Genomic DNA, 26,808 nt, shown 5'->3' on the forward strand with positions numbered 1-26,808 from the left:
GTCCCCAAAGAAAAGTTTATAAGTTTGTCTCCAGTCCTTTCGTCAATGAGATATTGAACCCACAAGTGCTAGAAACGTGCTGTTTTCATTGGTCGATTCCAAATTTTGTGTAAATTGTCCAGTTCTAATGAATATTTAAAAAAAACATGGTAATTAGTTCTTTATTAAATCTTTAGGGGTACACTGGAAATACTGAAATTTTTGAAAAAGTAAAGCTTCATACCCTACGAGTTATATATTCCAACATCTCATAGTTGTATATAGGGGTTGTATATCTCTCAGGTGTTTGTTTCATGGCCAAATGATAAGAAAACGAAAGATAACCATTTCTCCTGTCTAAGGTGAATCTTCATTGTTTGGGGAGTTTTTTGTTTTAATGAACTCCGTATATAACTGACATAATTAATTGTGTGTGTAATTTATTTACTTATTACATAATGCATGCAAAAAGAAAGAAAACACTGGCCATATATGAATTACAAATTCCAACCACAAGTGGGTTCAAATCTTGCAAATGGTGCGAGATATTGAAAAAAAATAGTCGAAAAAGTTTCCCCTTTATGATACTCCTTGCCGATTTTTATGAAGGCGTTCTTCACTTGTATCTGTAAAGGGACATGTACAGATATGAGGAATGACAAGGGGATTTATGCTCATATGTGAATGATGCGCTGTGTAGAGAGCGCAGGCTCAGCTAGTTGAAAATTAATAGTCTGCACTTATTTCTGTTATATCCTTTATTCGTGGATGTGCATTAATTACAGAAGTTACAGTTACATGCATTAATTACAGTTACATACAAGCCTACCAACATGAAGTGTTCTGTTGCAACAAATAGGTCTTTTGAATAAAACTGAGTTCTCAATATGCTCTTTGGTCTGATGAAGTTTTGTTAATTTTAACCAAATTACTTCTTAAGAGAAAGAACAGTAGGCAAATCTCACTAATACTCATGCACTAAAACATATAATTACTATTATTTAATATTTTAATATAGACTTTTATAAACTTTATGTACAAAATCCTGTATGTAAACTAATACATGTTTTCTACTGCGACAGATTATCTTTTACAATCAAAATGAAAGAGACTGTTTCTAACTTAATAGCTCTTGTTGATGCGTGGGAAAAATTTGCACAGGGACATCGATAAGTCGCCAACTTAATTAACTCTTTACCAAGGAGATTAAGAGCCGTCATAGAAGCTAATGGAGACTATACAAGATATTGATCTTGAATAATTTCTTAATCAAATCTAAAAAGCTCTTTTCAGAGCTGCCTAATTACATCTTTCTGGCCTTAAATGTCTCTCTGGGGGGCCACTCTTTTTGTGACAAATATTTTCCTGTGGCTCTTGAGTCCCAAAGACACACAAAACAACAGTACTTTGTAAATCCACCTTGCAGACCAAGTAATATTGCAATAACTTTCAAATCTCCGCAAATTTGTCAACCATATTCTTTGTAGTTAATACGATTTAAAATGAGTGCGAGATTCTCGTAAGTCTCTTTCATCGAAACAGAGTGTGCCACAGGAAAAGACGGCAGCTTATTTTCATTATGAAGTAAAACCGCTTTCAGACTGTACTTAGACGAATCTATGAAAATACGCCAATCGGATGGATCATGTTGAATTTCTAATTCATTCATCAGACCATTGATGTCCGTGCATACGCAAAGGGAATCTTCCATTCTGTAGTATTCTGAAAAGGGCTCGTTCCTTTTCCTGTAGTGAGTGTAAGTAGTTCCAGGAGCCAGTAAATTCCACTCTTTGAGTCTAGCACCCAAAAGTTGAGCTTTCTCTTTCGAAAGCTGTAACTCTCTCACTAAATCATTCAACTCATGTTGTAGGATGCAGTGAGACTCATTTTTTACGTGGAAGGAACTATCTCTCGGATCTTCATCTGCAGATATTGAGTTGATGTCTTCATCGCTTCCTGTAGGCGCTGTAATATCGATAGTTTCCCAATGTTTTGGAGGACTAGGTACAGGTAAATTTTCTCCATGGGGCACTGGTCAGATCGCGGATTGCAAGTTTGGGTATTCGACGGCACGTTGTTTCTTCTTGTTACTTCCTGCTGTATTCGTCATACAGAAATAGCAATCATCATGATTCCGGGGTTCTCTCCATATCATCGGAACAGAAAAAGGCATCCTTCGTTTGGTTCCTTTAAGCCAGGCAATCAGAGTCGCATAACACATCAAACACACATGAGGGGCCCAGCTTTTATCTTGATCACCGATCTTGCAGCCAAAATAAAAATAATATCCTTTCCTAACGTCATCATTTATCGATTAATCTGCGACTTAACCATAAATACGTCACAGATATAACAAAATCTGTCCGGTGAATTTTTATATCCTCTGCGGGAAGAACTTGACATTGTGCACAGGAAAGCGAAACATAGAACAACTGCACAACCACTTATTCCATAAAATCACTAAAAGATACTGAAAACACAGGCAAACAGTTCTAAAAATACGGTAAAATAAAACTGAAGTTACTGACAAAAATTTCAAGTCAATTCTCCCGACAAAATACTTAGACACTTGAGAGATTACTTACTGCAATGCATAAGAGCAAGACTGAGCCGCGCAGTCGGCGCTTTTTTCGCCCGCGTCATCGTGCCGCTCATTGTTGCTACATAGACCCTATTTTTTAAACCGGTTTCAGTGGTCTAAAAACAAACAAACAAAGGACGGGGAGGAACACAAGTGTCAAGCATTTCAATCATCCCCGTCCTCCCGATATTCATTTATATATATATATATATATATGCCAACAACAAGGGGGGTCCTAACTGTCGCCAACTGAGTGAAATCTAATTTATTTCTTACTCAAATAGTATTGTCAGACTGGTTACTTCGATGACAACTGAAACCGTCTCTACAAAATGGCAAAATTGGCAACAATGCATAACGCCAAAATACGAGCTAATGTAGTAAAGCGGGTATCAATTTCGAATTCAGCATCCTGAAATTAGTCAGAATCAGAGGTTTTCCTTTCTGTAACTAAACTGATGTCGGCCAGTGATTATTATTATCTGGTTTCGTTTGACATCCACTCTCTACATTTCAACTTACTAACACCAAAGCTGAGATGTGCTTGCTTAGAAGGAGTTTCCTTCTCAGTTGAGTCACTATCACTACTAGAGTTCAAATCTGTGTTATAAACTGTAACTCATCGTGCAGCTCTTGATTACGACTATCCAATGATTCTACGACAGATTCACTGGTTTTCCTAAAATTTTCCAAAGAACGCATAGAACTACGATATTCATCTAAACAGTTTGACATACTCTATATACTGGTTTCATGAGATTGTAAAACTTTACCCTCTTATTAAGATCTGTTTCTAAATTTTGAAATTGAGCTTCCTGCTGTAATTGAACGAAGGTGAAATGAAAGAAAAAGTTCTAATAAACATGAGTCGAAAAATGCCTTGTTTCTGGGGTTATAAACCGCTGAAAATGCGAAATATCACGTTTTAAAACGCTTGGCTTGAAAACTTTGGAATTTATCGCTCGCGGTTCAAGCAATTACACAATAACTAATATACGCTAGATTTCAATATCCATGCTCCAGAATTCTCTGATACCGGCGAAACTAATGCTCCTTTAGTATTTAAAAGCGTATTCCTATACCCAAACTTTCTTCATACAATTCGTTTCACCGATATTGGAAGACAAGGATATTTTGACAGAGCGCGTACTAGTCAGTGAAGGCAGCAAAAATTCGACAATTGGGTGTTCTTCCATACATTTATATCAGAATACAGAAGAGTAAGGCAATTATTTTTATAATTTATTAATTAACAGTATCTAATCCGCAGCGTTTTAAAGTACTTGCGAATAAAAGACTATAGCCTCATTACATAATTATCAAAAGTTGTTTTCATAATAAATAAATGAAATTTAGAGTCCCAGTAATTGTGTTGCATCCATGCTAAAACAGAAATTCTTTAAATCTACAATGGCTGAAGCTTAATGTTGCAGAAATGAAGATAGGAAAATAGAGGTAATTTTATCACTGAATAACGATTCCTAGAAACTTAGCGGGAAAAATGTATTTTATTATCTTGTATTTTTTTCATGATAATTAATAATGCAACTTAAGAAATTGAACTCTGTCGTGGATGTAAAGTAATATCCATGAATTTTATAGGTTACTTACAAGAACTTAAAAAAATGGTTGATAAAAAGTATTAAATAGTATGCGTGCCAAAGTGCAAAGTGTACATAGTTGTTTTACTCAAGGTTATACACAACACACCTCTGCGAAACTTCGACAATCGCGTGCATGAAAATGAAAACGAACATTAAATGATCCAACACTTTTTTTTTTTTTTTTCAGATACCTCGTACATAAAATTGGGTCCTGTCAGATTGTAATTTTTAAAAAAAAATCATAGTGAAGCAAGAAATAATTCAGTTTTAACAATAAACTAACCTTTTATTCACAGAAAAATACAGCAAAGTGATGTCTTTAATAGCAAATATAACTCACTTAAAAAACAAATGTAACTGATCCAATTCATTCAACTAACTTTATTCCTTTCCACTGTTAGTACACTTCGATGGTAATGCAACGAGAAATAACATATTTTAAAATGTAGAAGGCGATAAAAAGTCATCTTTATTGTGTTGTTTCCCTTTCTATATTAGTAATAAGGCACTAACAACTGGCACGCACGTTTCATATTGACGAGGATGCAGTTTTATCATTTCAATTCTATACAGAATCATAAATACATATACACTCACTTCACTATCAATTGGCATCAGTTTTCATAACCACGCGCTTCGTCGTGAAACAAGAGTTACTTCTTAGAATGAGATTCACTTCCCACTGCAGCTGAGACTGATTCAACACCATCGGCACTGTGGAGAAAACAATTACAATAACAACCTTCAAACATCATAAAAAGTTAATTAAAGTACTACCGAATTCACTTAGCGTTTCTTACTTTACATAAACTAAAGGTGACGAAGGGTTATGCTTAATGTTGCAGGATAGAGATGCGTGTCCATACATTGTCTTTACAATTTTAGACTTTAATAACTTTAAAACTATCAGATAATAACAAACGGTTTTCAGCATGTCACAAGATAAATCATAAAGTTTTGTTTCCTCTTACATGTCAATGTGTGCATGCCTACTGGCATGGACAACGTCCAATCGGCATTCAAATTCTTCTCATGTACGCTCCAGATACTTCACGGTGACATGTTCAAATGCATTGCCAATGCGTGTCTTCAGGTCCTCTAGGACTGTAACGTTGGTTCGGTACATCTGATCCTTTACAGAACCCAATAAGAAGGGTTACTATAAAACCTTCTTATGGGGTTCCGTATCTATTAACCGGGCTACATACTAAGCTTTCTCCTGTATCATCTAAATCATAAAATAAAAAAAAATATAAAAAGTTTATGAATTATCTAGTCACCTGTTGAAAACCGTTTGTTTTTACATACTAGAGTTTTGAAGTTATTAAAGATGAAAGTTGAAAAGGTAATTTATAGACACCCGATATATTTTGCCATTTTCCTTTCAAGCCTATGTAGAGGAAAAAGAAAATTTTTCGAGTTCATACACACATACATACACACACATATCTATATATCTATCTATCTATCTATATCTATATCTATCTATCTATCTATCTATATATATATATATATATATATATATATATATATATATATATCTGACGGACTGCTGTATGAACATACTGTAGTGTGTGTAATTTGCAATGAAACAATATCAGTCCTCAAAGAATATACTATAAAACGTCATTATGACACTAAACATTCTCAGAATTACTCCAAATTTACAGGAAGCCTACGGTTTGAAAGGTATGGATCTTTGAAAAGCAGATTGAAATCTCAGCAACTGTTGTTAAAGAAATTAAATGCTGAACAAGAAACATCAACTCCTACTAATTTTCAAGTGACTCATTCAATAGCGAAACCATTGGAATTGGAAATCCATTTACTGACGTCGATTTAATTAAGGATTGCATGATGGCAGACACAGAAGAAATGTATCCAGAAAAAGCATTAGTTTGTCAGCAGACACTGATTTCTCCTGGCTTTTACAGGTACATTTATTTATTTATTTTTTAGAAAGAATCGTGTTCTGTAGTAGTTCAAACTGAACTTCATGCTGTAGTGTAGGGATGCGCACGAGACAAAATTTGGGTCTGTCTCGACTCGAAAATGTGCTGTAAAACTGATGTCTTGACTCGAAAAATATATATTTTTCTGTTAGAAGGGCTTTGTCTTGTAAGGGGTCACTGGTTCGTTTTATCTTAAAAGTTAATCTTCATAATAATTTACACGCCTTGTATCACTTTCTTAACTGTCGTTTAATATTTGATCACTTGTAAGTGTACATAATCGACTTTTCTATATATACAATAAAAATATTTATTCCTTCATACATTCACTTCCTTACTCGTTAATATGTCTTCGTATATGTATATTATTTACGACGTTGCTATAGAAACATCAACACACACTTATTTTTGTTACTGATTACCTAAATAATAATTCGAAATCTCAATATATCTTTCTTTTCCTTATACATCATATTGCTCACATAATTCGCCTCTGATTCCTTTCATTAAATAGGCACAGATTGATAATAAAACAAAATGAAACATACAACGTTATCGTTGTAGATGTCGCTTCGAACGGGACTTCCATAATAGTCGTACTATGAAGGAAAGAACCCTGGGTTAACTACCATGAAACATTTATCTTTCGAATAGCCCTCATATATATAATGTCACCTTTAATATACATATTCTACTTTTCCATATATAATATACTATAATATAACACATTTTCATATCTGTCAAAATATCTCAATATTAATAATGACGCATTACCAATTATCATAAGTAAGGCTATTCACAAATTGAACCTAACTGGTAGTTTTCTTCTAGGGTACAAAATTAACTATTCCTTCATATACAAATAACACTATTTACAAACCAAGATCTTCATAACATTAAATATTGATAGGATCAGAAGTTAACAAAGTTGGAACATATGAACGCATTGATGGTTCTTATTTAATACATTAATAAACTTCGAGAAATTAAGAGATTCGATATTCATTATTCTTATTCTTTTCCATATAATAAGGTGCATTTATCTTATATATCTGTCATTACTTTCATAAGTTTACATTAAAATTGTGATCTTTCAAATATTCATAATATTCAAATGAAATCCGAATGAAATAAAAACACGAAAACAGTAATAGCTTCTTGTAATAAAGCTCTTAGATAATTTCTTATCATGAAACACAAATTAACATTTTCTCAATTAATGCTATAAAAAGGAAATTGCAACAAAACAGTAAGGAATTAATTCAATAATATTTTCAATTAACTACGATAAATTAACTTCGGTCAACTTTCCGTAAATAATGAGTTTTACCCATAATCAAAATATTTCATAATTACATATGTTTTCAACGTATATTTTAATAATAAATTGAACGAAGAACACATTAACCATAGACGTAAGCAAAGGTCAAATTAATACAAATCCATCGGACGCCTTTTTGTCAGTTGATACGTTCAAAGGGTTCATTCAAGGAACATTGTATAGCACAATCTTGTGTACGTACTTGTCTTTCATAGGATGATACCATATTTTGATTCCTATTTACGAAATTCCTGCTATCTGCAAATTGATTTTGTGAAGATCGGCGGTAATTATTATTCCTATTGAAATTCCTGTTGTTGTTCCTGAAATTCCTAGCTCCATTTCTATAGTTAGGTTGCGTTTGATTTCCGGTACCATTATAACTATTCATTCTATTATTCACGCTACGAACATTAGTATCATTTTCAGGTCGTACATCTACGTTACGAACTGGAGCATATTGTGTTTGATTACGTGCATAATTACCCTGACCTCTATCCTGCATTTTATTGTTATTCTGAATTACAGATTGACTCTCATAGCTTTGAACGAGCATTATTAAATGACTGAAATTAATACACTGAGCTGACATTAACAACTGTTGTAATCTAAATGGCAACAAGATCCTAATTGAAGCTATAATTCGAGATTCAGGATGGTTAGGATTTAATGATCTTAGCTCATGATATGTCGACACTACAAATTCGGTAATACTTCGGTGTAACTTAGGATTGTAATGGTTCGTTCGCAAAACAGCATCTCTATTTGCTACCATAAAATCGTTTTCGTAGTTTGACAAAAGAGCATTTTTAAAATCTGAATACGAACGGATACTATCCCTAATAGCCTTAAACCAAGTTAGGCAAGGTGGCAACAAGATATGGGGTAATAATTTTAAGTATTGAGACTCATTTACACCGATGAGCTCGCATTCATCTTGGAATTTTTCAAGAAATGACCTGGCAGGCATATCTCCTGGCACGCCACTAAACTTGGTAAGCGACTTTATTTCACTAAAACGTAACCGATTACCTGTGGTTGTCTTCAAATTTCTACTGGAGATGTGTCGGCGCTTGGATATTTGTCTCACTTGTTCTTCTCTGTCACTACCCTCTGCACTGCTGGATGATCCCTCTAATTCCAATGTTGTTCTTGGATGGTGATCAGGTACCCAACCTGTGGCTATATGATGACTCGCGCCTTCGGTATCCTGGAATGAAGTTCCGGGAATACATTTTTCTTTGAAGTAATTAACTTCATCTCGCAGCATTTTGATATGATTATCATGGACGTTGATAGTTGATTTTAGAACATCCATGGATTCCTCTATTTCTGTACTTCTTTGTACCATCTTTCCTATCTTCTCCTCATATTTCTCGAATTTTTCCGTCACCTGGAGGTTGATCTGATTTAGCTGATGACACACCTGCTCCCATCTGTCTTCATTACGTTGGCTTAGTTTCACTAATTTTTCATCAAAGTCCTGTGCTAAATGAGTCAATTTCTGGTCCAATTTGTCATGAATTTGTTGAGATTGGTTTTTCATCTGCTGGCCCAAATCTTTTAAGATATCAGCCAAATTGTCACTCGAAGTTGGTTTGGGATATACATTCTGTTCACCAGTCATGTTATTACACTCAATACTCATATCCATATTTCGCCTAATAATTTTTCCACTTCGCAATTTTGTGACGTGTTGAGATGCCGTTTTTACTGATCTTCGAAACGACACACTTATACTCCCATGGTTCGGCACCAATTATTGTAAAGGGTCACTGGTTCGTTTTATCTTAAAAGTTAATCTTCATAATAATTTACACGCCTTGTATCATTTTCTTAACTGTCGTTTAATATTTGATCACTTGTAAGTGTACATAATCGACTTTTCTACATATACAATAAAAAAATTTATTCCTTCATACATTCACTTCCTTACTCGTTAATATGTCTTCGTATATGTATATTATTTACGACGTTGCTATAGAAACATCAACACACACTTATTTTTGTTACTGATTACCTAAATAATAATTCGAAATCTCAATATATCTTTCTTTTCCTTATACATCATATTGCTCACATAATTCGCCTCTGATTCCTTTCATTAAATAGGCACAGATTGATAATAAAACAAAATGAAACATACAACGTTATCGTTGTAGTCTCGACTCGAATTTTGTCAGGAAAATTCTGCCTCGTCTCGTCTCGTCTCGTCCGCATCCCTAGTGCGTTTAGTAGTCTCATTAGTGGCTTGAAGAGTAAATTATATTGCAGAAACTGTCTAACAAAAATCGAAACTTATAGTTGTTCTCTTTGGCTCTGGATGAGTCAATTGATGTTTCAGATACTGCTCAGGTGTTATTGTTATTCAAAGGAATATATACAAATTATGAAATGTATGAACAACTTCTTGACATTCATAGAATTCACGACACGACCACTGGAAAGGATACTTTTAAAAGATTTGAACATGTTCTTACAATAAATAAATAAATAAATAAATAAATAAATAAATAAATAAATAAATAAATAAATAAATAAATAAATAAAATAAATACTGTATCACTACTGATAGTGGCAAAAACATGCATGGAAAAAATAAAGATGATGTTGCTCTCGTGTCACATGCCGTAGAAAATTATGGTGGTTCAAAACCATTAATCGTACATTGCATCATTCATCAACAGTCTTTGTGCGAAAAATACTTGGATATATCAGAAGTTTTAAAGCCAGTCATGTCAGCTGTTAATTATATCAAATAACATGTGTTCAATCATCGCCAATTTAGCGAGTTTATCAAAGAAATGGGAGAAAATGACTTAACCATGTTATACTGTAAAACGTTGGCTTAGCTGCGGAGAAGTTCCAACGCGATTTTTGGAGCTCCGAACAATGACTGAAATTTTCTTCAATAAAATAATCATACGGTGGCTAAGTTACACATCAACGAGTGGATATGAAAGTTAGCATTTTATACAGATGTAACCAAATATATGAATAACCTTAATTTAAAATTACAAGGAGAAAACCAATTTCTACCTGATTGATACACTCTCATTAAGTCCTTTCGAAAAAAGAATTGTTTTGTTTCAATCCCAATTGAAAATAAATATAAATAAATAGAAAATTTCACGCATTTTAATGTATGCTTGCCAAACATTTAGTCGGAGTCTCTCCGGTGGATTTTGCAATTAATGCTTTGGGTGCTTTAAAAATAAATTTTGAGTCTCATTTTCCACATTTGATGCAAACGACATCAAGATTTTCCAAAATCCTTTTAACGCCAACACACGCCCTTGCCCCAGAACTTTAAATGGAAATGATTAATTTGCAGTGCAGTGACATTTTTGAAGAAAAATATTTCAATTCACCATTGATGGAATTTTATAGAAGTGTTCCACTCATACAGATTGATCAGTTCCATAAATTTTCTCGTGGTATTCTTTCCACTTCCGAAACTACTGATCTGTGTGAACATATCCGAAACATTCTCCAGAATCAAATATACAAAAGAATATTTACAGACTCAAGTTAACTGATAAGCATTTGAAGTCACTGCTGATAATTTCCACTAGCAAACAGTTCTCAGTGTAAAGCTACAACACAAATCTTACTAATGAAACAGAAGCAAGCAATACGGATAATATTTGGTCTACACATGAGAACATCATGCGAAGATAAATTTAAACAGCACTACATCCTTACCCTACCATTTATGTATGTATACGAAACTGCAATCTATGCAGCAAAATTGAAAGGCGGAACTCAAATAAGTCACGTTTATAATACTAGACAGCAAAATGAAAGAAGACAATATTTTACAAAACTAGTACAGGAAGGCCCAAGCCATATGGGAGTACAAATTTACAATAAGCTGCCCAGAGAAATAAAAAATGAATAAAATATAAATGTTTTTAAAAAGAAACTCAAGAGATTCCTGGTGGATAAAGTATATTACAGCGTAGCAGATTATCTTTGCAATAATGCGTATTAAATAATGTAACATGTTTCCTTTTTTAAAAGTGTATTAGAAACAAGAAAGAGGACTGTCTGAACCCTCCAAATACCAAATGTATCTTGGTTTCAAATGTAGTAAATAAGTACAAATACATAATTACAATGTTTAATTTCGTTATGTGAATTACCTATATATGTCACTTATTTTATTTTTCTAGGATAAATCTCGTATCTATAAATACAGTTAAAATGTTCAATTTCATCATGTATATGAGTTATTGTGTTTCTTAATTGGTCGCATAAAACCATCTGATTATTACCTTGTAATTTACTTAGTAGGTTTTACAATTTAATCAAAAGAAACTGTGGTGGACCAGTGTTCACCCGCGGGCCGTAGTTTGGAGAATCCTAGTCCAGTGCATTATGTTTACCTTGCACTTTTTATAAGAACAATGCATGACAATTTCCCTTTATATTTGAACCCCTAACACATAAAGCGTTGATTTGGATAAGGGCTTATGTAGCTTTTTCTTCAGGATGCGTTTTAATGTATAAAGATTACGTTTGGATATGAACTGATGTCTACACAATGCCTATCAAAGTATACGGCGAAATTAGGATAACCTTATATTCATACAAACCAAGTACAAAAACAAAATCTGTAAAAGATGGAATGAAAAATATTATTATTAACATAGCCTTCCCACTTGTCTAGTGATTAGCGCGTACGCATTTGTTGTACGTGATCCCGGATTTGATTCCTAGTAGAAGAGCCCAAAATTTAATTACACAATTATTCATTCATTAATCAGCCGTCTCCTTTAGCCTAAAGGGCATAACTAAGAGACGTTAAATAAAATTTCATTTCAATAATAATAATAATAATAATAATAATAATAATAATAATAATAATAATAATAATAATAGTAAAAAATTATCCTCTAAAATTTCAAATTTGTTGCATGAGCCTTATCCAAATCGACCTTCCATATGTAATTTCTAGTCAAGTGCGGCTCTTCTTTTCTTTCACCTTAACAAATTATCATTTATTTACTTAATTCAATAATTATATCACTAACAAAGAAAATCGTATCTTAGAGATGCTTTTGAAAATTCAACAACACTGACCTCAGAATCAACTTTTTCTACGTGCCTAAGAAGTTCTGTTGTGTGTGAAACTCCAATTTTTCCTTCTAATGGCTGCCATCTTCAGCGTTTAAGAACAAGTTACTTTTGGTAAGTCAAATAGAATAGAAAGTAATCATTATATCTAACAGAGGGAGAAAAGAAGGATAAAATATTTGAAGAATTTGTTTGCCGTCGTAACTCTAACTGTAGAAAACCAAACGGTGTCATAGCTCTCATATCTTAAATTTGATGACAATTGCAGGTGACACAAAAAACTGACTTACGCGATCTTACTTTTGGACCTGTCGACATTTCATATTATTTTTCACATTGAGAATAACGATAAAATGATTATGTCTCACATTTCCTCGAAATGATATGATCAGTGTTTATATATATTAGAAAACAAATCATATTATCACACAGCACTTTTTAAAAAAACATTCTTAAGACATTCCAACATTGATGCGCCCACCTTGACGATTCACAGCCACTTTTCTGGACTTCAATATGCTTTTATACATATTTCGACGTTTGTGAAATCGCTTTCACATCTTGACACCCTAACAGCGATTTACAATGTACATGGAGGTCTTAAGCAGGTTTAAGATTGTATTGCTGAAAAATTTCCTGCAATATTTGAGATATGCGAATTAGGATACACCTATCCAGTTTGCACGCTTATTTCATTTTGATTCATTACATTGTGTGTTTAACCGCTTAATCTGTGTTCGGTATAATATGCCCGCCGATATATCTTACTAAATTAGAGCATTCACCTCTGGTGCATGATGTCCTTGGTTCGATCCCAGCTCGCGCTAAGTGAACTTTGTGGTGGACAAACACCGTGTAAGTGGGGCTTTTTTCGCGGTTCTTCCATTTCCTACCACTGTATTCATCCCACCATTTCATTTATTTCTCATCACCGTTTCCTTTAGCTTAGCCGGTATAATCGTGGGACGTAAAATTTTAATTTTTTTCTCTTACTAAATTTATCTGTGTTGAACGGAATAATACGTTTTTCGCTGGTATTTGGTCATGATTTCCAATTTAAACTACTCGCTGAGCAAAACAATACGTTCATTATAAATACTATTATTAATGTGTAACAGTTTGGCCAATACTTGGGCTCATCAGACACTATAAACATACAGGTAATGACCAGATTATATATATATATCAGAGGTAGCGAAGCAATTCCTGAATGCTGATTGGCTACCACAGGCTACTTCAGCAAATCCCCTTCAATCACAAAACCAGAATATAAAAGAGAAACAAAATTCGCTAATTCCCTCCCCCCCCCTTTGTTGACACGATATACATACATATCTAATTTACAAAATAACCTTACAAATAACTCTGAAATCTGAAAATTAAATAAATAGCATAGAATAAATAAATATAAAATTCACAAAAATAACCTGTACAATGAACATATTTAATATTTGAGGCTCCTTAACAATTTATTCCACTGTTCATCAATTTTAAGTCCTGAATTCCAGTTCATGATGCTATTACCTTCTATTTCAATGAATCTTGATTCTTTCCATTTTCTCAAGGGCGTATACTAGTTTGACGGTATGGGATACCACTGACCTTGTATAATATTATTATTATTATTATTATTATTAGTAGTAGTAGTAGTAGTAGTAGTAGTAGTAGTAGTAGTAATAATAATAATAATAATAATAATAATAATAATAATATAAAAATATCCACAACAATGAACAAATGGTGGTTGATGTTTCAGACTATTAATGTTTTCCACCGTAAATGAAATGCCATCATACCGCTGCGCAGTTAACTTTTCGTAGAACTAGATTGCATCCGTAAAATGCTAATTTTTACCAATGTCACTTCCACTAAGAGATTCCTCTGTTACTGGTGTTGGTAATCATTCCGTACCAGTCCTCGCAAAACTTCTGCGTACAACAACACAAAACGCGCAGAAAGTCGTTATAATTGCCGTGTCTATTATCACAACCTAAATCGTAAATTTTGGGTCGTGTTAATGCAAACAGTTACTGAATATGCCAGGTTATCCTATGTAATATTCTTCCCATGTTCAAAGAAATCAAGAGCAATTTTTCGTTCATCAGTTTGCATCACGAATAATGTACAGTGATATTGCTATCAGACCTAAATCTGTCGCTGAACTGATTTTAGGCTTACAAACGTTCAATAATCAATTTACTTTGTAATAAAAATAAAAATAATTTTCGTCGTAGTATTTCATTTTCCAACTAGATATCAATCACAACGTTCACAAGAGCAGATAGAAGTCAATATATTCTGTAATCGACACTATGCCTCATTTCTCATTTCTGTTACCTTAATTCGTAAAGATTCGCGCAAAATTTGCTTATTATACTGCAATACAAATAACAATAAGTAATTATAATTACAATACCAACAATCGTAAAATAAACTAATTTTGCATTGTGTTGACCAAAATCGCTGTGGAATGATGCCCCGAAATTCTCAGATATCCCCAAAAATGGCTGAACTCCCATTCACTCTGTCGCTCTGCCTTCGGAAACCGATATACAGAGGGGCAATCTGCATAGTTGCCAGCCCGTAGCTCGCTGCACGTTGTTAAAGCGGAATCTACGAGGACACAGAAGCAGTTACACGATCCTTTCTGCTGGCAGTAGCAGGGCAGCAGACAGTGGTATCCCAGGGGGTTGCCACATCACCAGTCTCTAAGAAAGAAAAGGGATTGCGTTCAAAGCGTTAACAGCTGTGTCTTAGTACGTATTGGCACCAGAAGGGGAGGGCAGAGTGGGACCGGTCCCCCTGGCTCACGAGAATGCATAGTAAACCACGTATATTAAACACCAGAAATACCAAACGTAATGTAGCAACCATGGAGATAGCCCCCCTACAAAATTTTCTTCGGGCACCCCTGAGTATCCATGTTTGCGAAAAATATAGATTAACTAGTAGCTGTAAACTTATTATTTTAAATTAGTTTATAGTGTTATATTAACTTTCCATTTTTAATGTTGTAAGGCTACTGCCGGTAGCCTCGGTTGCCCATAAAATACGCCCCTGCATTTTCTCACTAACCTTCTCTCCTCTTGGCCCTGCACTTTCATTTCACTCCAAGTAATTGAATGTCCCTGAATGAAAGATGTCAAGGCTAAAGAGACAGGGGTGTGCAAAGTAGGGATGAGCAAAACCGGTTTCTATAAAACAGAAAACCGGTTTCTAGAAAACCTAATCCTGAAACCCATTTCGGTTTCTCCAAAACTGGTTTCAGTTTTCTTCAAAACCGGTTCGGTTTTCACCCGAAACTGGTTTCGGTAAAATCATTTGCAAGACACAAAACTATTTCTGTGGCTAACTGATTCATACTAGCTTTGCTCTATTTAATAACTTACACTAAAATACAAATTGCTGAGCAAAGCAACGTTTATTATAAAATAATAAATGTGACAGTTTCGCCAACTAACTGAACATATTGCTTCATCAGACACTGTAAAAACAAGAGAGAGTTGCATCTAGATATAACAGAATCACAGAAAATGGTTCTGAACGCTGACTGGTTGATCAAAACAGATTTAGCCAATCATAACAGAAGTTGACAAAAATTAAACACCGAAGATCATTTCCCTCCCTGATTCAGTGTAAAAGTAAGCTACAAATTAAAGACTTTCCAATAACTTTCCCCACTGTTCGTCAATTTTAAGTCCTGTATTTCAATTCATAACACAGCTTTTCTCTTTTTCAGTGAACCTGGCCTCCTTCCACTTTCTTATTAACGTCCTTTGTTCCTGTGCTAACACTTCAATCTCGCACCAATTAATATGCCCTGTGTCCTTTACATGTTTAAAAATGGCATTTCATTCCCTTTCCAATTTCACATTATCTTGGTGCTGTTTTAAGCGTTCTTTTAGTTTTTTCCCGTTTCACCAATATACCAACTATTACAATGACCGCACCATATCTTAAAACCACTCCTCTTCTTTCCATCAGCTCTTCTCGGCTTTCCTCTTCCTCTTCTTTCTTCTTTTTCTTCATGCATAACACGTCCAATAGTCTCTTACTCCCTTTCCTGTACGTTGAAACGTTCCTATTTTCTTTAGAGCTTTCTTGATTATCTCAATATCTTCCCCTATACTTTCTATTCCCCACCATGGTTTCTTTTCTTCCCTCCATTTTCTTCCTTATATTCCTTCTTCTTACTTTTCTGGTTCTTTCTTTCTTATTTTTTCCATCCTTAGCTTCCTTTTATCATATCCGTTGATCTCCAATTGGTTGTGAAATTTCTCTATGTCTTCCTCTGCCTTCCTTTTGTCACTACTGATCCACATGATCCTCTCCTCCATATTTTCTATGAAATTTCTCTTCGTTGATCGATCAACATCACTCCTTTTGACAGAAGTTCCCTGATGCACACTTCTTCTGGAACCATTCTGTGACCAACTTGTCACTCTGCCTGCTTATTTTCATATCTAGAAACACAATTGTCCCTTCCTCTTCTATTTCCAATTCCAGTTCTATGCCCTTCACTTGATCTTCTATTTCCTTCCCAAGTTTAAGAAGTTGCCTCCGAGTACCTTTCCGTATCCCGAAGCAATCATCGACATACCTGCTGAAAAACATGAGCTTGTCCCCTCCTTTCCTTTTGGCTTCCTTTTCCCACCTGTTCATCACTATCTCCGCCAATACCGGACTCATTCTCGATCCTATGCTCAGGCTCTCCTTGATCCTTGCTAACCTCTCTCTTATAACGCAGAAACTGTTCCTCCATATGGTCTTCAAGGCTTCTTTGAGCTTTTCTGCACTCTAACCATGTATTTTCTTTCCTCCCATTTTCTCTGTCACTGCTTTCAATATATACTCCCTCTTCAAGCTCGGAAACTTTGCTTTCGCATCAATGCTAAACAACAGCGTTCTACCTTCCATACGTCCCATGTTGCCCAGTCTATCCTTCAGCTCCTTCGAATTTTTCACACTATTACTCTCCTGCTCTTTCCTTAAACCTTCAGCTATCCTCTTGACCTTCTCCTCCAGCGGATCACACAGATTCCCTCTGCAGTCAAGCACCGGCCTCAGCTTTATCACTTCCTTATGAATCTTGGGAAATCCTTTCATTACTGGAATTCTTTCTTCCTCATTTAAACCTGGTTGGTAACCTTCTTTCTTCAAAAACAAATACCGTTTCTTTTATTTCTCTCCTTAAATCTTTCCCCTCTATCACTTCGCATGTCCCATCACACAAGTCATTTAATTTTGTCTCATACCATTGCTTTTCCATCACTATCACTGCACCCCCTTTGTCCACTTTCTGCACTATTATATCCTTTCTCTTAACAAATTTTCTAAGCGTCACCTTCTCTTCTTTAGTAACGTTTCCCCCTTCCTTTTTCATGTTTTTCTTAACTATCGCCACAGCCTTTCTCCTAATTTTGTTTCTCTTTTCTTTATCTTCAACCTGGCTAACGGCCTGTTCAACAGAATAAATCACTTCTTCCACATTCAATCTGTCATCTTTGATTTTGAATTTATGTCCTAAGCTTAATAACTTCTTTTCTTCCTCTGACACTGATACATCACCAATCACTACCAGAGAAAAGCTGTTATGAACTGGAATGCAGGACTTAAAATTCACGAGCAGTGGGGAAAGTTATTGGAAAGTCTTAATTTGTAGCTTAGTTTTCCACTGGACCACGGACGGAAATGATCTTCGGTGTTTAGTTTAATATTTGTCAACTTCTGTTATGATTGGCTGAATCTGTTTTGATCAACCAATCACCATTCAGATCTATTTTCTGTGTTCTTCTTATATTTAGATGCAACTCTCTCTATGGGTCAATCCATACGAAGTGGTCCAGAGGTGGTTACTCAACAATCTCCGAAAAATATAAAACACTGAGTGTGATGAACCTTGTGTACGAGAAGATCAATAACATGATTCACGTTGAGATATGTACAAGTGTTCGTGAATGGTGGCCATCTTTGTTGTCAGTGGAGTGCCAATTTTTGCATTTGCAAGCGTTTACGAAAATTACAGTTGCTCAGGACGTACGAATCAGACTAACAACAAACAAAAACGAATGTTTAGAGGAGAGACCGAGGTATGCGGAGAATATAAACTTGCGTCAAAAAATATGCAGGGTTGCAGACCAATACATGAAATCACCAGGAAAACTACAGAAAATTACACTTTTAAAGGGGCTGTATTTTGGAATGACATAACGTGGGGGATTCATAAGTTTTGTGCTGAATATTATTGCATGTAAAGAGTCTGCAGAAATATCCACAGCTATGATAATACTGGCACTGTACATTTATGGGGTCCAAAAGTTGAAGTTTGTGGTTTTGATGCCATTTTTGGGGCATAATATCTCAGGAGGGCAAATTGCTAAAAATTACTGCTTATACCACAAAGTAATTCTGTATGTTAATAAACTATTGCAAAAAAAATCATGACTGATATTACACGGAGAAAAAAGTGGGAACATGGTAAAAACGCGAAGAAAGCACGTGCGTGACGATGGTTGTGACCCGGAAAAAGTAAATGTTTGGATATGTTTTATGCTAGATCTCAAAAACTATGCATGGTGCAGCAATTACGCCCGCTTTGTTTGTGTTCAGTTGTGTAAAAGCTTGCGAGTGGCGTTTATTTCATCTTTCTAGCTCCATGATCATTGCCACGTCTATATGGCAAGGGGTTAGCTCCCCCTTGCTCCCACGACACATATCGTCGAACTGGACCTCAGTATTAAAGCATCTAATGTATCAGCTAAGTGATATTGAAATCCAATCACAGTTACGGAAGTTAATATGTTCACAAAGTTGCGTTATGTAGGATAGACTAGTCTTTGGCTAGCTGGGGACCCCACACCCCAACCCCCGCGTTTGCTCGGCCTACGGCCTCGAACCTCTAAAACCTACAATTCTACCAAATTTCAAATTTCTTTTCGTATTTCAATTATGTAAAAGATAAGATTTTGTATCACAAGAAAACACCCATTTAAATAACATGGCAATTACTTCATCCCCCAATAGATACCTTAAAAACTAAAAATATTTACTTTTGGCAATTTTCTGTTGATTAGTCTACAATCATGCCAAATTTCATCATTCTAATCGTGCCGGAAGTGCCTAAACATTTTGGGGTGTAGAAGATGTCTCATATAAATAATATTGGGAAGACTTTTCAGTTCCCCATAAAACATCTCTACGGTTTAACTTCTTTTATTATGGGTGATTTACTTAAGTAACGCTAACGGAAACGTACAAGCATATAGAATTTCAAGTTTTTATTCCAATTCCAAGTACCTAAAATATGAGATTAAAAAGGGCTCATTTAAATAGCAGAGAGAATTTCTTCATCCCCCCCTTAAACCCCCTAAAAATTAAAAAAAAAAAATAAAAAGAAACTTTCCTGTGGGTTAGTACTTGAAAGCTACAATCATGCTAAATTTCAACTTCCCACGTCAACCAAAAGTACCCCTTTATTTTATGTCAGTTCAAGTAGTTTTATACATAGTTAGGATAGATATAACGCAACCTTTTGAACATATTAACTTCCGTAACTGGGATTGGATTTCAATGTCACTTTGCTGCAGGGACGTGTAGTGCATATTACCGCTGTTACCGGCGGTAACGGTAAAAATATTACAGTTTTTCGTTGTTTTCATATATCTTCAAATTTCATTATCGACATGGGAAGATGTTTACATTTTCCTTTTTCTTTTCTTTTCTTTTCTTTTTTTTTAAGTTTGGATGGCCTATGCTTCATTTACATTGTGAACGAATGCAACATGCCAAACCAAATAGGAGCATACTGTTGTTGATACCGCAGATTTCAGAGGTAACGCGAACCCCGATAGCGTTCGTTCACTCCAGAAGCACCTTTTAGCGTGTCAGCCAGAAGCATCCTGCGCGCTCGTATTTGGACTTCCGGAATAGCCCTTATGTTACCGTTCGGCTGAGTGGAACAGGAAAAAATAGGAACGTTCCCTGTCAAAACAAGGAGAATCTAGAATATCATCAACATGTATATTCTGCTCACCGCCCGCTTAGGAGTCTATTCGCTTTCCTCTCGCTGTTGAGGATCGAGCGGGCGGTAACTCTACTATACTGTTTCGTTTGCTTCCCCATTCTAAGGATAGAAACTTGGCTGTAATTTCAGTATTCATAAGGTTATTTCACTGTCTTAACAGCATACACTTTCGGACAAATATAAGTAGCATTTTTTTCATACTACAGTGAAACCTGTCTATGTTGGCCACTATCGGTTCCATCGAAAAGTGGCCAACTTACAGAAAATAAGTGTGATTTGTGTATTTTTAGAATAGGATTTCTAGTATTACTTGATTGTAAAATTTTAATAAGCAGTGGCACGACAGCTACTTATAAATAATGTATATAGAGTAATCATAAAAATATACAGTACTAGAAAATATTACTATAGTATGTGTAATATATGTGCATATCTTTCTCTTCCTGAAAACTAGTCTGGTACATTGGATTATTCGGATTGAAAACACAATAACACAAACAACCATGAAATAGAAGCGTATGTACGCAGTTTATTGAAATTGATATTATAGCACACTGAGTTATTCAGATTGAAAACAAGAAAAACTAAGTTATAAATTGAGAAATTCATATGCAAGTTATACGACTTCTTTTCAGTTGTTACTGAATGGTGGTTCATTCTAGACGTATTTCTTTTATTCTTTTTGGCAGATATGCACATTCTAATATTGTAGTTAACTACCTCTTGTTAACGAGCTAAAAGTGTTTCCCTCGGAGCAAAAGATGTTTTGAGAAAATCTTGAAGTAATTGATATCTCAAATACTCCGCTATCTTTTGACAAGCCAACAGGTGCCAATAGTTGACAATTGAGATGGTTAGTTTTAACCTTGAGAATTTTCCGGAATTACTAAAGCTCCCCACTGATGTGAGGAGTTGATATAGCTAATGGTTTTACCAAAACAGACAAGGTAAACAAATACGTACAACCATTTCCTGAATTCCTGTACGTGCTTTTTCTTATTCACACCTTCCTTCACCACCCTTTATGAGGGTAGTGTTCTGGCCATTGACCTCCAAGAACAAATCGTCCGAATCTATGCTTCTTTGTGTCCAGTCACAAACACAGAACATCTGCCTCTTATATGGGAATAAGAAAGAGTTAAGAAAAATAACAAAACATATTTCGCGTGGCCAAGATACGCAGGTAAATTTATCATTATCATCATAGGATAAACATTGCTTCAGTGTGGCCAACTTCCAAGATAAATAGGTGGCCAACTTACAGAGTAGTAAGTAACGAATGTCTTATGGAAAAATGCAGGTTCAAGACGAACTAGGCCAAGATATGCAGGTGGCCAACTTAGAGAGGTGGCCAAGTTGACATGTTTCACTGTAATAGTATTTAACACGTGCTACTGTGAGACTGATGTTCTAGTGCATTATTTATATGTTAATCTATCATTTTTACACGACTTTTGTATGTTAATACGTTATCTTTAAATTTGTATAATACAGCAACAGTGAACAAGAAGAATATATTCCATAGGATATTCTAACAAAAATTTAATATAGCTTTAATTTGGTTCAAAATAAAGTTTCTCATTGAATGTTAATTTGAGCTTACGGGCATTTTTTTTTTTTTTTTTGTTTTGTTTTGTTTTGTTTTGTTTTAATTGAGATTTTATTTCTGTTTAAACGGTATATATAAATTTAGATGGCTATCTCATGCCTGAAGGAGCAAAGATATTGTCAGTCCCTGAAGTGTCATTAAGTATATAGAAATGCCTATCGATGAAACACATTGTGCTATATGGGAACTGTTTCAAGAGCAAGGGGAATAGTAATAATTAGAGCGAAGCAGAGATGTTGCCCGCACTTATTCCAATTCGAGTAATTATTATTATTTAGGATTTATGCTAATTAAGTTGAAAATATTTTGTTTTTAATTTAGTATAGAAAACTTTCGATGCAACAAATTTCCAACTCCAACCACTAGCCTGCTAGTTGAATTTGCACTTTGATGCAGTTTGATGCGTTGAAAAAGAACTGTGCAATCGTCTTCATCGTGTCGCAGTTTGACTGTCTGACTAATTTTCAATACGGAAAACTTGTTGCTCAAACATACGATGAAACTCCAGTTATGGTTGGTGAGATAGGGAACTGCAGCCTCTTGTTAATTATATTTTCATTCTTATGCCCATAGACTTAATTTAGTTTTAGAAAAGTCCGTTGATTATAAAAAAGGGCACAGGCGTAAATAGCACCTTCGCAACCCTCGTGGCGGAGGGGGGGGGGGAGCGCACGAGCTCCAGGGTCGCAAAATATATCGAAACTAGGGGCGCATAACTAGGTTGCGGGGGTACTGAAGCTTCAAGTTACGCTACTGGAAAAAGGTATAAGTTGTTTTTTTAAATTGTGTTGGGACTTGCTACTTCTTCCTCGAAGTCTTCAAAAAGAACAAATGCTCTGGATTATTTAGTCAACAAAAGTATCCCAACAGTCTCAAACACAGGGTATGGAACTATAGAAGTAGGGTAAATGATGTGCTGTATGTCTTTAAAGATGAACTGTTAGGAGTCTTTAAATTCATGATGGATTAAACGGACGAATAGGATTCTCAAACCAGAGTTTGTGTAGCAAAATTCTATCAAACATTTCAAAGTTTTGACTTCAATTTTTTACTTGAACTGTTTTCTGTTATAGCATCAAGATAAGAAATCTTGTTCAATATCTTACAAAAGAAAGTTCATGATGTAGGTTACTGCAGAAAGAAAACAGTTGAGTTTGAAGAATGTCTAAGATCATTGAGAGACAGTTTCAATAATATTTAGTAAAAATATGAAAGAACCTGAAGAGTCACATTGTTCAAAAAGGTCAAGAGTAAATGAAGTGGGATTTGACCACTTTGCCAATGCCTATAGTTTGAAATGGTTGATACTCGGAAAGAAAAAGTGACTACTAGATTTTCTGTTATTGAGAAACAAGAGTTACTTGTAGTATCAGCAACCGGTAACAATCGTCAAAGTGTCACGCCACGCCACTGCTTTGCTGATACATTAAATGGCTTAATACCGCGGTCCAGTTCGACGATGGGTGTCGTGGGTACAAGGGGGAGCTAACCTCCTTACCAAATAGAAGTGGCAATGGTCACAGAGCTAGAAAGATGGAACAAACACCACTCGCAAGCTTTTGCACAACTGAACACAAACAAAAGCGGGCCTAATTGTTGCGCCATATATAGCTTTTGAGAACTAACATGAAATATAATCCAAACATTTAAATTTTTCCGGGCTACGACCATCGTCACGCACGTGCTTTCTTATCATTTTTACCATATCCTCACTTTTTTATCCATGTAATATCAGTCGTTTTTTTTTTTTTTTTTGTTGTTGTTGTTTTTTTTTGCAATAGCTTATTCACATACAGAATTACTTTGTGGCATAAGAGGCAATTTTTAGCAATTTGCCCTTCTGAGATATTACGCCCCAAAAATGGCACCAAAATCACAAACTTCAACTTTCGGACCCCCATAAATCTACGGTGTCGGTAGTATCATAGCTGTGGATATTTCTGCAGACTCTTTATATGCAATACTATTCAGCACAAAACTTATGAACCCCCTCCCCCCACTTTATGTCATTCCAAAATACAGCCCCTTTAAGTGTAATTTTCTGTAGTTATCCTGGTGATTTCACGTATTGGTTTGCAACCCTATATATATATATATATATATATATATTTTTAACGCAAAAGTTTATATTCTCCGTATACCTCGGTCTCTCCTCTAAACATTCGTTTCTGTTTGGTGTTTGTTTGATTCGTATATCCTAAGCAAATATAATTTTCGTAAACGCTTGCAAATGCAAAAATTGGCACTCCGCCGACAACAAAGATGGCCGCCATTTAGGAAAAAAATGAAATGAAATCTTTAAGTTTTACGTCCCACGGTTATGCCGGTTAGGCTAAAGGAGACGATGATCATGAGAAATGAGTGAAATGAACAAAGTGGGAGGAAACGGGAGAACCCCGACAAAACCCACGAGCACAGTGTTTGTCCACCACAAAGTCCACACGGCGCGAGCTGGGATCGAACCAGGGACCCCAAGCACCGGAGGTGAACGCTCTACCACTGTGCCACCGCGCCTCCCGCCATTTAGGACCACGTGCACATACGAAAACGGGAATCATGTTATAGACCTTCTATGGTTCGTCACACTCAAATGCTTATAATTTTCGGAGATGATCGAGCAACCATTTTTGGACCACTTCAGATGGATTAACTCCTATTATTTTATAATAAACGTTGCTTAGCTCGGTAATTTGTATTTTAGTGCAAGTTATTTTTGTGGAAACGGAATCCGTTTCTGGAGAACAACGAAACATTAGCCTGGTCAGAAATGGAACCAATTTTGTAAAAAAAACGGAACCGGTGAAAAACCGGAAAACCTGTTTTTGCGCCCACCACTAGTGCAAAGTATTGTACTCTGTAAATCAGAAAGAATTTCATCGTGGATATATGGTTACCATAGTACCTTCGGCGCGGGAGACCCATGTTCGATTCCTGGTGGGAGCTCAAGTGGTTCAGCTCCCACGTTGCGCTATAGATTCACGTTCCATATAGCCTCGATATTGAAAAGAGCACTAAACTCCAATTCAACCAACCAATCTATAGGGCAGAAATATGGACATTACGCAAAAGCGATGAGAAAAGACTAGAGGCTTTCGAAATATGGATGAGAAGAAGAATGGAAATAATTAACTGGGTTGAACGGAAAACGAATGAGAAAATATTAGGAATAATAGGAGAGAAAAGAGCAATTCTAGACATAATTAAATAGAGAAAGGCGTTGGCTGAGAAGGTGTATCTTGAGAGACATAATAGAATATACGGTGGTAGAAGAAGAAGGAGAAGGAAAAAAATACAGTTGATGGACTATATTAAAACAGAAAATTATTATTCCAGGACAAAAAGGTTAGCTGAAGACCGTAGTATATGGAAATTTCTCAGATTTTGGCAAATGACCTGTCAATACTGATTAAAACAATACACCATTTACAAGGTAAGAGTTGCTTCCTATCATGTTGGACTTATTTACCTAAAATAATCTATTTCTAATCTAATCTTACTCTACTGAAGTTTAACCCAAGCCATACAGATTTGGGAACCGAAATTCCACTTCTGAGGTACGTCAAAAAATTTATATTGATTGTTACGTGCGTTCTATCAATATACTTACCTTAGTAGTTCATCCAGTTCACGTTTTATCCTTGTCACTATTGGTGGACCATGGTATGTAAATGCAGTGTACAACTGCACGAGACTAGCTCCTGCCTTTATTTTATCATATGCATCTTTACCAGTGAACACGCCACCTACTCCAATGATTGGTATTTTACCTTTAAAAAAGTACGAACTAATGCATTCGACAACAGTATCAAATACAGAATAATGTTAATTCGCTTTCAATATACATTTCACACCAATTACACAAAAATATCTACAATCTGTACAATTTTAGTTCTTGAATCTAGTGAAATTTTATTAACATGCATGCAGACTGTAAACTTATTATTCATTATCATAAAATATCTAATACTATAAGAGTGAATTGTAAGTAATTTAATGGACATAACTGTAAAATGCACAGAATTGTAATGAAAATGCAGTTGTTAACTATAATAATAAACATAAATTTATTTCAACAGAGATATTTTCCGTATGCCAATGAAATCTCTCGGGGCGCTAAAGAAATTCTATTCGCAAAAAATGGAAAAATCAGTGAAAAATTACCGTATTTAAATTGGAGTTTTTGAGTCATGTGCCAATAAATGAACGCTAAGAAGCCAATCTCCTCCTGATAAAATAACTGAATGTTTTCATTTTTGTATAAGACGCTGCCGATTATTTCAATGTCCTATTGACGTTTTCTTTTGGACGAGTGCATATTAGTGACTTTAATTGAACTCAAAATTGAATTTAGTATTTTCTACTAGTGACAGGTGATTACCAATAACATTCACGGAGTGTTTAGTAATATTAAATATTTTCAGTTGAAAAAATTACAAGATAAACAATAAATTTATCAGCCGCTCAAGTAACTTAAGGCTTGTTCTTTAAAAAAAAAAAAATGTCACTATGACAATGAAATACTCGAAGCTTAAATTGAACTCAAATACGCTAAAATATGTGTCTTTATTTCTTTATTGTTTTACTCCTCTTAGCCCTGCCCCGAATCCCGGAGAAGGCAGTGGACAATCAATTAGGCTGAGCTTGACGTATTGATTAAAAA

The 26,808-nt window shown here is 35.1% G+C and overlaps 1 protein-coding gene across 9 annotated transcripts in view; it reads right to left on the minus strand.

Annotated features, from left to right (window-relative positions):
* Positions 1–4,424: 4,424 nt before the first annotated feature.
* The window catches only part of Dhod (dihydroorotate dehydrogenase 2), a 70,894-nt gene continuing 48,510 nt past the window's right edge, over positions 4,425–26,808 (minus strand). For 8 of the 9 annotated variants that reach the window (XM_081758896.1, XM_081758899.1, XM_081758901.1 and 5 more), the window contains 2 exons: positions 25,756–25,915; positions 4,425–4,878 (listed from right to left, as the gene is read on the minus strand). In XM_081758896.1, coding sequence (XP_081615022.1) covers positions 4,818–4,878; positions 25,756–25,915 — 221 coding nt within the window. In that variant the 3' untranslated portion in view covers positions 4,425–4,817. The remainder of the gene's footprint in view (positions 4,879–25,755; positions 25,916–26,808) is intronic. The other variant, XM_081758898.1, reaches the window with a different exon arrangement.

This window comes from Thermobia domestica, chromosome 5 (assembly GCF_964235325.1).
Source record: "Thermobia domestica chromosome 5, izTheDome1.hap1.1, whole genome shotgun sequence".
Lineage (NCBI taxonomy): Eukaryota > Metazoa > Arthropoda > Insecta > Zygentoma > Lepismatidae > Thermobia > Thermobia domestica.